Source organism: Notechis scutatus, chromosome 1, assembly GCF_049901735.1.
Source record: "Notechis scutatus isolate UNSWTSFEM ecotype Mainland chromosome 1, rNotScu1.2, whole genome shotgun sequence".
Lineage (NCBI taxonomy): Eukaryota > Metazoa > Chordata > Lepidosauria > Squamata > Elapidae > Notechis > Notechis scutatus.
Genome location: NC_142009.1, coordinates 244,999,674 through 245,011,899, shown reverse-complemented (window position 1 = coordinate 245,011,899; position 12,226 = coordinate 244,999,674). Strand labels below are relative to the sequence as shown.

General features: G+C 39.2%; 1 protein-coding gene across 6 annotated transcripts in view; it reads right to left on the bottom strand.

Moving 5' to 3' along the window:
• Positions 1-12,226, bottom strand: part of TUB (TUB bipartite transcription factor) — a 119,124-nt gene that overhangs the window by 17,098 nt on the left and 89,800 nt on the right. For all 6 annotated transcript variants that reach the window (XM_026668345.2, XM_026668346.2, XM_026668348.2 and 3 more), the window contains exon 5: positions 1,526-1,687. In XM_026668345.2, the coding sequence (XP_026524130.1) occupies positions 1,526-1,687 (162 nt within the window). The remainder of the gene's footprint in view (positions 1-1,525; positions 1,688-12,226) is intronic.

Here is a 12,226-nt window from a genome sequence, read left to right as displayed (position 1 = left end):
AGCTACTAATTTTTGCTCATATTCATATTCTTACAATAATATTAACAGCATTGACAGTATCTAAGAAGTGGAACTTTGGTAAAATGTAACAAAATGTTATTTGTTCTTTCAGCTTGATTCATGGAGAAAGAAATAAAATCTAAAACACAGAATATTTCCTAATGCTGCTAATGATATGTTTTGGGAAGAACATTAAATGAAACATTTGGTGCATTTATCTACCAACCAAAGTTCCTAGAACTTCATAGAGAAATAACATAGATTAGTTAATGGCAAACTCTGGTGTTACCAGCAAACATTTTAAACAGATAAATTCAATCCAGGACCAAACAATTGTAGGTCATACAAAATATCTGTCGGATATTTTTCTAATTTCCTTTGGTTGCTTATTGGATGGTATGTGGAGAGGCATTGGCATTGCAGGAATCAGATATATTTCAAATATCATTTGGAGAGGAGCTAATTGACTGCCAAGCATGACTATCTGCTATACTTTATGAATTTTGCTTACTGCTAGTAGCATATCCCTGGCTTCTAACTAAGTTTTCCTATTTGATGCATTTGATCATCATAAAATACAATACAAACCATTAGTATTTTTTTTGTATGGAGGGACAGGTAAGCGTATAATGAACCTTTAGCTTTGTACATTGCATAATTTAGTGGCCCTAGATAACACCTACCCATAAAGTATATGAATTCCAATCTTTTTTGTTATCTGTGTTGTGGTTCGCCGGCAGCTGGTGCAGATGGCAGCGGAATCGGACAGTGGGGAAGAAAGGGGACCAGACAGAGAGTCTGGAGAGAACTCAATGAGGGTCCTGTGTCCGATGCAGGGATGGGGCCAGGACCATCTGGGAGTGGGGTGTTGCCTTTGGAGTCTGGAAGCAGCGAAGCAGAGGACCCAGGGATGCCTGTTCCCAGTGCGTGTGTGTGTAGAGCTGCTGGAAGGCGAGAGCAACTGAAACAAAAGGGGCGACTTGGGAGTAAGGCTGGGTGGTGATTGCCCCTCCCACAAGGGATAAAAGTCAGGCCTAGATGATGAAACCTTTGCAGGAAGCAAAGTAGTTTGATCGGTTTCGAGTCATCCTTGAATCTCTGTGTACTTTGGTTGGTTTTTTTTTCTTGTACTTGGGTTGGTTCCTTTTATAGTTAATTGGATACTTCTGTTTTTGGCAGCACTCCACAGAACTGAAAGGTGTATGCTTATCTTGGGGGGACTATTTAAGATTAATTCTAGCTGGAAATGAAAACAATTCCCAACATTGCAATAAAATAGGTTTTGCTTTTAAAACAACTTTGTGAATAATTACAGTTTACGAAGCCTGGGTCAGAACAATCTGACGATTCTATAAGGATGCATACTGGCCCAATTCTCCAAGTGTGTGTGTGTGTGTGTTGATAATGATATGACATAAAAAAATGACATAAAAAAGCATTGGTCTACTTTTGCTCTTCCCTCCTCATCCTAAAAATACCACAATGAAAAAGCCAAAAATATTTGAATAGTTCATTGAGTTCTTACCTTTTTTCTGCATTGTTACTCTAAGGTCTTGTTTGCCTTGTTGACTGGTAGCTAACACCTCTCCATCATCCTCATCATGGCAAGATTCTCCAACAGTAAGAATTTGAACCTGGCTCCCTGCTATCTGTACTTCATCTTGAAAAGCAGCTGGACCATCAATGCCTACCAACCAAGAATTGCACCAATGTCATATAAAGTATATACATATTTTTTAACAACAGGTTATCTAAGAAGTCAAATCTTTCTTCAATTATATTTGAAAATAGCTTTTAAAGGAAATCTGTAATCCACTCAGATTAAGTTTCATTAGTGAACTGATTAAAAGTATAAACAATAACATTATTGCTGTCCATATAAATTTTTATAATTTGGAAAGAGGGAAGTATATTTTGAAGTAATTATAAAATATTTTGAATCTTTTGTAAAACAAACTATACACTTCTTATTCTAATGAAAGAGAAATTGCAAACCCTAATGTATAATTGATCGTGTTTTTTTAATTTTAATATGTTAACATTTTTTCCTGCAAAAATGTACTAAAGATGGATAAATATTATCTAATTCCCTAATTTTAATTTGTTTATCTACCTTACTTTTTTGACTAGGGCACTAAATTCATTCTCACATGAATCACACAATAAAAATTTAAAGTGCCAGATTATGTATACAACTCTTTTAGATTTGTTCAACAATTAACTGGCATCTGCCATTAATTAGTATCAATACCTACAAATTAAATTCTCACAAAGCTAGAATTTTTATATAAAGTTTTCATGAGGTTGCTTTTCTGGAAATTAATGACAAAATCTGAAATACTGTGGGACACTATAACTGTTGTAATTGTACCAAAATCATCATAACATAACCACAATAACAGATGCTACAAAAGCCAAACTACAACATTGAAAGTCCATCCCACATGTTTAACATATGTAAATATAAGTATTTAAGAGTAATATAAATTCAATTTGACAGAAAATAAGAGTCACTGAAGGTATTGTAACAAGAAATAAGCAGAAAATGTTATTAATAAAATGATAAAATTGAGCAAAATAAATTGAGAGAGAGTTACAACTAACATCAGAAATAAGAAAGTAAGTGAATATTTTTGGATCAAAACAGAAATAAAAAGGGGATTAGAAGTGTTTGGTTTTTTTGAAAGGCTATACCTATAAAAGATAGCATATGCCTACTGGACAAACAGAAGCAAACAAGGTTCTTTTATAATGTGGCAACTATCCAGATAAGCACTAGATGGCAGCACAGATCCAGCCCAATTTTATTTATTTAGAAATTTCAGAATTATTTGTTAGTTAAGATTTTTAATCTACTTTTCCTTCAGGAATGTGATGTATATAGCACTCTATTTTTTAATTTTTTTCCTTATAACTGCTGTGCAAGCTAAACTGGATTTTAAAAAGATTGCTTTGCCTAAAATCATCTCAGAGCTTCCATATGAGAGTGGACTTAGATCTGTGTCTCCAAGGTCCTACTGTATGATTTTATCTACAGTACCACAACTTGAAAAACAGGGCCAGGGCTCTAAGCGATATGAAGAGCAGAACAGACTAACAATTCAATTTCATAAATGTTAAGCTACAAGAAAAAGAAAAGTCCCGAAAAAAGCAGTACTCTTAAGACGCCAAAATGGGTCATTGGAGTTTGTTAGAAACAGAATAAATACTATAAAATGAATTTGTTATTAAAACTGCATTATGAAATTCTACCACACACACGCATTTGCATTTCTGTAGTTTAGGATCTGCTTCCAATTAAAACAAAAGTGAACTTGTGTAAGCAGTTTTGGTTCAGCCCTACTGCATACATAACTGCAGAATAAACAAACTAGTTTCAGCGGATGTAGAGCCGGCTGCTGCTGTTTTCCTTGGAATATTTAATATACTTAAAAGCCTAGTGTCTCCACCATGGTGACATCTGCACATTAGAATTCTAAAGCATGACTGAAAAAAACTCCAGCCCTACTGAAAGCTGGCTCTGTAACTCTTGAAGGAAAGGTTGGATTGCTTTAAAATAAGAATGATCAGAAAATAGCAATTAAAAAAAGACGCTTTATCTCTCTTTTTTAAATAAAATTTACTTTTGTGTACAGCTTACAAGAAAGTCACTTCATCAGCAAGTCTTTGATCTAATTCATATCTCTTGATTTTCAAGTGACTCATATTTTAAAATTGTAGACAGCCAATAGGAGCACAGTATTTTCAAATGACATGATTTCTATAAGAACATGATTTTAGATAACTGAGGATTGTGCAAGGAGGAGGCATTTTCTGTTGTATCATCTACTGAATTTCCATAGCATTCTGCCAAAATCTGCATCTCACAATGCATGAATTTATTGGAACTTAACAAAACAGAGCAGAACAGAGTCAGAAGGACCTTGGAGGTCTTCTAATCCAACTCCCTGTTCAGATGGGAAGCCTTATACTATTCCAGACAACGGCTGTCCAGTCTCTTCATAAAAACCTCCAGTGTTGCTACACCCACAACTTTTGAAGGCAAGTAATTCCACTGATTAATTGTTCTAACTTCTCCTTGGTTCTAGGTTGGTTGTCTCCTTGATTAGTTTCCATCCATTGCTTCTTGTCCTGCCCCTCAGGTGCTTTGAAGAATAGGCTGACCCCCTCTTCTTTGTGGCAGACTCTTAGATAATGGAACATTGCTATCATGTACCTTGTTTATTTTTATACAGCAGTTTGAATGAAAAGGCACGACTGAGATGCAGGAAATTCTACCAAGGAACTACATTCATTATACAACCTAATAAAATAGGTTTCTACGATAGATAGGATTAGCCTGAGATTGCAAGTCAATGCCTACAGATGTCCAAGCTATTCCTTATACTCATTCCCACATTTTAAGGCTTATTTTGACTATTTGCTGTGTATCATAAACTGTTTGCAACTTTTCTCCTCAGCTTTTAAAAAATAATACTTTATATTTGGAAGAAAACTTCCATACTGTAGGACCTACTTAGCAAATAATTATTCTGATATAAATTATTTTCAGCAGGAAATTCTTTGCATGTGGATCACAGGCACAAATATCAACCCATGTGTATAAGACAGTGCTTTCTCTACACACATCATGTCTTTGCCTGAAGTACCTATTTGCTGAGGATTTGAAACATTTATGACTTAAGACCACAATTGAGCCCGAAATTTTTATTGCTAAGCAAGACATTTGTTAAATGAGTTTTGCCCCGTTTTGCAATCTTGCTTGCCGCAGTCATTTAGTGAATCACTCCAGTTGTCAAGGTAGTAACACAGTTGTTAAATGAATCCAGCTTCCCTACTGACTCTGCTTGTCAGGAGGTTACAAAAGGTGATTGATCACATAATCTCAGGACACTGCAACGGTCATAAATATGAATCAATTGAACTTTGATCATGTAATCGAATTTTGATCACAGGACCATAGGGATGCTACAACATAAGATGAAAAATGGTCGTAAGTCACTTTTTCAATGCCATTGTAACTTTGAACAGTCACTAAATGAAAGGTTATAAATCAAAGACTACCTGTATTTAATCCCATCGCCACCACCACCAATGGTGGAATCTCAGCAAAAAAAAAAAAAAACATTCTTTCAACCTATAACTATTATATTCCACTGCCTGCCCAGACCAAATTCTCCAAGTTCAAATATAGGGGACAAATAGAAAACATATTATTTCTGTGTGACTACTGAAGTTGCACCCTTCAACATCCACTTTTCCTTTTTTTTCCTTTCTCTTTAGTACCCCTTCCTTTCCATTGAACTTGGATAGTCCTCAAAGCTCTGGCAGATTTGGAGGGGTCAGGGAATATCTATGCTGCCCACAGGGTCTATCCTACCAGCAAATGCACTTCAATGAGTACCATACTTAATCTTACCATATTTCAGAAATATAAATATTAGCTATTTACATAGTTATTTGAATTTCATCCCTCCTTTATTTTGGGGTAAATCAAGATGGCATACATACCTAATACTGCTTACTCCTCCTATTTCCCAAATCATCAATCCTGTGGGTGATGGGCTGAGAGTGAGTGACTGGCCCAAAGTCACCCAAGCAGATTTCATGTCTAAGATAGGCCTAGAACTCAGGCTCCTGATTTCAAGCCCAAAACGTTAGGCGCTATGATACATGGTGCTGTATATTACTGTTATACATTATTATATATTGATACATTAGTATGATATAAACATACATTTAAACTAAGTTATTATTAACAGCTCTTCATTTCAGGCTTTTTACCCAATTTTGCTTCATTTTTAAGCAGAATTCCCTCTTTTTTAATGCAAACTAGGTATCTAAAATTAGCTTTTGAATACACTATTTGAAAATTAAATATCCTATTAATTTCTAATAAGAGCAGATATGTAGCTCGTTGTTTGAAAAAGAAAAATTGACTGGTTTTATATTTAATAGTCTATAGGCATCTTTGGCCAGATCTGTAACTACAGTAAAAGAAAAAGTTGCATTGTAGAAGAACACCTGCAGTATTTGGCTCTGTCTCAATAAATTTATAAGAGGGTCTTTCATGAATGAGATTCAGAAAATCATTCAATGAACATTTTGTACAGTCTATTGAATTTAGAATTAGAAAATACACCAGCACTTCAGCTAAAATGAATAGCCTTCACAAAGTCAGAAATCAAATGAATGTTTGTTAGCCAAGCATTGTATAATGTTATTTCTCTGCATAACTTAAAAATTAATCAGAACACTTGGATAAGAAGGTATGTTACCTATATTTCTATTTTAGGACACGCCACAGAAGGTAGCATTTTGCAAATCTGCATGCATCTTCAGAAACAAATACATTCATACATAAGTGAGATTTGTACATTCAACAACTTCTTGTCCAAAATAATAAATCAAAGGATGAGTTGAGTTAGCATAGATAACATAGCAGTAATGTGAGAATCTTGCCAAATCCAGGGATGATATTTGACACATCGTTTGCATTTGTACAACAGAATCAAAATTATAATGTGACTTTTATCAGTCACCCCTATTCCATCATTCCTGAAAAAAATTGTATTCTTCTCAGCACAGACTATTTGCAATAGCAGAAGTATGGGAATGGATTAATTCCAATATGGAAAGTAGTATGTCCAAAGAATTTAATACACAGACTTCTGGTGAGGACATGGAGCACTAGATGAAAGAATGGGGACAGCCTTTATAATGAGATTAATGGCCGGATGCGGGATCTCTCCAGAGAAAGGAGAGATCATAAGATTGCCCACATGTACTCCAGACAGCTGCTTCTCATAAACAGCCTACCGGAACTTTTTGCAGTCAGCTTATGAATCAAACAGCTGGAAGTCGGAGGACTCCAGCTAAGCTCACAGATGTAATGTAACCTATATGTATTCATAAAGCTCAACCAAGCCTCGTTTCTTAATCCCTTTTGGAATTACTTTTTTACTGCTTTTCAAATATTAAGAACTTTTGAAATGGTAAATTTTTATTGCATTCACTGTGTGAGTCTTCTTCTTAGCAGAATAAGTTTTAAATATGATTTAAGGATTTGAAAAAAAAAAGTTTACTTTTAGGAATAAACACAAAAGGTTGTTTAAAATGTTGATTTTGGAAAGTTAAAAATGAACAACGGATCCGGATGGATTTGGATTTGAAATAAGTCTCTAAAATTAATTATAAGAATCCATCCTTTGGAAAATTGCTGTTATTAGAATTCTTTAGGGAGAAAAAAATGAGAGAATGTAAGGTTGAACACTAGAGGGAACTAGATGAAACTAAAGATTACAATTAGAGGAGAAGAATACTTACAGTTGACACTTCTTTCTATTGGTAAAGTTCACTCAATAACACAGAATGGAACAAAACATTTTAACACTGGACATTTTGAAGAATATGTGTGAACAATGGACTCATTGTATAAATGACATTACAGAAGAAGAACAAACTCTGCCAGATAAAATTGAAATGGATGTGAATATGGATTTAAAAGTGACAAAATACAATGATAGGGAAAAGATGATACACTGGACAGACAAATGAAACCGGTTGGTGTTTTAATTATTAAAAGGGACGTACAAATAACAAGCCAGAATAGTGATTTGGATAATCTTTCTATACTGGAATTACTAAAGAGACCTGTTAAAATTTGAAAGGGATTTTCTGAGAAGGCACAAAGAAAAAAATGAAGCCATATCAAATTCTAGGACATTATTTGGAAGGATTAAAAACCACTATTATTGAAAATATAAGGAAGTAAGATAAACTTTCATTATTTGATCAAGGTTAAATAGATGTGGAGCTGTCTCTGGTAACCTTTAATAGACTTTTGCTGTTCAGGAATTATGAGGTTTTAGATTTTATTTATGGTTACAAATTGAAACATGAGAAGAAGAGATCATTTGTTGTATTTTAAGAGAAAGTGATAAATTACTAAAATTGTTTATACTTGTGATGAAAAGGGAAGTTACTTCTGTATATGTCTCTTTTTTATTTCTTTTCTGTTTTTCTTTCTATTCATTTTCTGTGTTTTCTATTTTTCTTTTATTTATTTCATTGTTAGTTTGTATTTTTTCAATTGTAATCTCTTATAAAATTATTGTTAAAAAAGAAAAAGAAATAATTAACATGCACACATACACCATGATTCTGAAGCAGCTTGGAGACCTCTGTGTACCATCTGTTAAAGTAAAAACAATTATGCAAAGACATATTTCATTAGACATATTTCAGCTAATTTGGTCCTTGGAAAAACTAGGGCTGATCTAGCTGTGATTATGGAAATCTAGGCAAGACCAGTGATGGTATTCAAATTTTTTTACTACTAGTTCTGTGGGTGTGACTTAATTTGTGGGTGTGGCTTGGTGGTCATGTGACTGTGTGGGCATGGCTTGGTGGCCACATGGGCATGGCTTTATGGTCACATGACCAGATGGGCATGGGTTTGTGGCCATGTGACTGGGTGGGCATGTCTTTGTGGCCATGTGGGTAGGCGTGGCCAGGTGACCATGTGACCAGCAAACCAAATACAAGTGGTCCTTGCTTAATGACTGGTTGCTTAGCAAGTGTTCTAATTTATGACTGATCTCCCCAGAGCTACTTGACCTGTTTTGGAGTTTTGACAGCCATACACACACACACATACAAACACACACACACACTTACTTCTAACCCTGCTATTCTATGATTCTGTAAGGATCTCCTGCTGGAGGAGGGGGTTGGACTAGATGACCTCTGAGATCCCTTGCAGGCCAACCCTAGATTGCTGTGTGCTTCAAAGAGTCTTCTGAAGCCAGGGTTTGTGTCCTTCCTTCCTCTCCTTTTTTTTCTCTCTCCCTCCCTCCCTCCTTCCATGTATTTATCTACCCATCCATATATCTCATTCATGGTCTCCTCCCTCCATCCCTCTTTCTTTCTTTTTCTTTCTTTGTCCCTTCCTTCCATCTCTCCCTTTCTTTGTCTATCCCTTGTCTTCTTTTCGCTTCCTTTCTCTTTTTTCTTTCTTTCTCTTTTTTCTTTCTTTTCTTTGTCTCTCTCCCTTCATTTCTCATTCCTTCTTTTTCTCTTTCCCTCTCTCTTTCCCTCTCTCTCTCCTCCCCCCCTCTCTGTGTGTCTCTCTCTATGGGTCTCCCCCCCTGTATCTCTCTCTCTCTCTCTCTCTCTTTCTCTGCCCTTCTCCTTATCTTCCCCTCTCTCTTCCCTACTCTCTCTTTCTCTGTCTGTCTTTCTGTCTCTCTCTCAAAGCCGTGGCTGGGCCAAGCGCTCTTCGCTACTTTCAAGGGACGGTGGAGAACAGAGGAGCTTCCACAGGGCACAAACCACCCGAGTGGAAGGTTCCCCCCCTCTCCCTAACCTGAAGGAGGAAAGCTGCATTGACTTGCTTTCTGCTGGTTGTTGTGCGGAGCATGGCGGCGAGCGATGGTGTTTAGGGTGGCGGGGTGAGAGGGAGGGAGAGAGAGAGGTTGAACTTTGCAATATCCTGCGAGGTGGAGCTCTGCAGTGTTTGGGGGGCTGTCGAGCTTTGCAGCATGGAGTAGAAGGTGGGGGGGATTTGCAGACTACACTGGCAGGGCCGGGAGGAAGGAGAAGAGGTGAGATGGGGGGATTTGAGGGTGGTAGGGCTCAGAAGAGAGCGCGTAAAAGCTCTTTCCATTCTTCCCAGGGCTTTTCTGCCTTCGCGGGTGGCGTCTTCCGCAGCATCAGTCCCACCGCCTTTTCCTTCGCTCATCTCTTTCATGACCTGAGGCGGGGTGGGGGATTGAGCAGGTGTGGGGGGGTGGAGGGCTGAGAGGGGGCGAGCGCTGAACGGAATCGCTCAAAGGAAGGCAGCATAGGAAAGAGGCAGCCGGCCCGACCCACGCACAGAGCAAGCACAGTGGTGGGTGGGAAGCCCCTGAAAGAGGATGGGAGAGAGGAGGAAGGAGAACTGCGGACAGTCCGAGGCACCTTGTTTTGTGCGCTCAGCTGGTCGACTCTCCCGATGCAGACAGCTTCTTTAGCTCGGGACGGCTGAGGGCTGGGGGCGGGGTGAAACCACCGCCGCTGCTGCTACCAGGACTACTACTGAGACTGCCGCTGGTTCGGCTCTGTGTGTGTGTTTTTTTCCCCCACTTTGAGCGAGTAACACCAAGGCTGGCACTTGAGGAGATAGAGATCCCACGATCGGCTGCCGTCAAGGAGGCGGTGGAGGTGAAATTCAGCAACGGAGGCGGGCTGAAACAAAAACGCAGTCTTCTCCCTCACTGGGGGGGTAGGGTTGCTGCGCGCAGACGGGGTGGGTAGGTGGGAATGGCAAGCACACATGCGTGTCTGCCTCTGCACGGCTGGAGCTGGAGGCACCGGTGATGTTAAATGGAAATCGATGAGACGCTTCCAGCGCAGCTGGTGATCCTTGTTCAGCCAATCCCTTCAGGCGACCCTTCACCTCCACTCGCGACCGGCACACACACACAGACACAGAGAGTTGGGGAGAGAGAGGGGAAGATAGGGACCCAGCCACTTCGCTATCCCCTGCCATGGCCCTTACCTACTCAGGCCAGGCAAGGGAGGGGAGGGTGAGAGGCAGGACCAGCCGCTTCAGGCAAAGTGAAAAGGTGTCGACCAAGCTCGGGCAAGTAGAAACCTGGGAACGGTGGCTCCCGGCTAAGCCAGCCGAGGGGCTGTTGCTGCAGGCATTGGCGACCAGGGGGGCAAGAAGCCCTGGGATATCCGCCCACCCACCTGCTTGCTGGCCGGGCCGGGCTGGACTGGGCTGGAAGAGGTGCATCCGCCGCCGGGAGAAGGAAGGAAAAGTGCTCCAGGAGGGCGGGCAGGCAGGCGGATGTCCCGGGGCTGCTGCACATGTGCACATCCACCCGAGCTGCCCCATGGCCACCACATGGTACGGAAAGCTAGGAAAGCAACCGGGAGAAGCGGGAGACCGGGCAACGGGGCAACCCGGTTCGGGGGCATGGCCAGCCAGGGGTCGCCACCAGTTCTGCGACCCACACCAAATCACCGCTACCGGTTCTCCCAAATAGGTGCGAACCGGTTGAATACCACCTCTGTGCAAAACTACATATTAAGCAATGAAATTTCGTGAGACTCAATATTCAGCTGCAATTTAAATTCTCATATATACATTAGAAAGATCCCATCAATCTACATATCTAAATCCAAGCAAGAACATATCCTACAACAATCTTCACCAATTTAGTCACAAATGTGTTTAGACCATAAGTGAGATAGCCCAGGGAATGATAATTGGGAAACAGTATCTTCTGAAATCAAGCATTCCGTTAATACAACCTATCTTAGTATCCTACTATTTTCAGAAAAGAGACCCTTTCTGATTTTCATAATTATACAACAAATACAGTAGAATCTTGGTTTACTCCCTTATGAATAAATATGCAAAACAGCTTACAAGCTTCTTGAGAATTCTTGTCGAAATCCAAAGCAGCTCTCATAGCTAAACAGAGGTCTTTATGACAGGGTGGAAGAAAAACATTCCAGCATGAAAACACACCATTTTTTTAAAAAAACAACCATGTGTCATTTGCAAAGGGCTTTATGGGGCTTTACATATGCAACAAGAGACATATGTATAAACCTAATACCGTACTGAATACTGTACTTGCTCTTCCCCTGCCCGCCTGGTTCAAACAGGATTGATGCAAAATGAAACAAGAACCAAAATGCTAGTTAAAACAAAGCTGATAAATATTGAATTAGGAGACAGGAATATAGCAGTTATCTTGATGGCTGAGAAGTATTCAATTTCTGTTGCTAAAAACAGTAAAAGTCTCCTGCGCAAGTAAAGGCTTCTCACCCACAAGCATTGTATGTACATTGTGTGAACACAGAGAACTTATGAAGAAGCATTTCGGGGGGGGGGGGTGTCTATATAAACAGCTGTTATGAGAATATATGCAATTTAAAGGCTTCTGCAAGAGAAACTGGACCATCTCACATACATAAGTGCAACTATTTTGACCATCGTTATTACCAACACTGCCTGGTGCAACATACTTTGAACATCCTTTTGCAAAAAGAATAATTTAGTGGAAGTGTGGGTTGGGTTCAGCAAGCCCTACACATGATTATCCATTTTAGGAAACCTAGTGGAAACTAGTATGAGCATCCGTTCAAAAGGTTACAAGTTTTCCTCATTTAGTTTTAGGAAGCTGGGGTTAAGCTAACTTTAGGAAGGCAGAGAATTCTGTTAATCTGC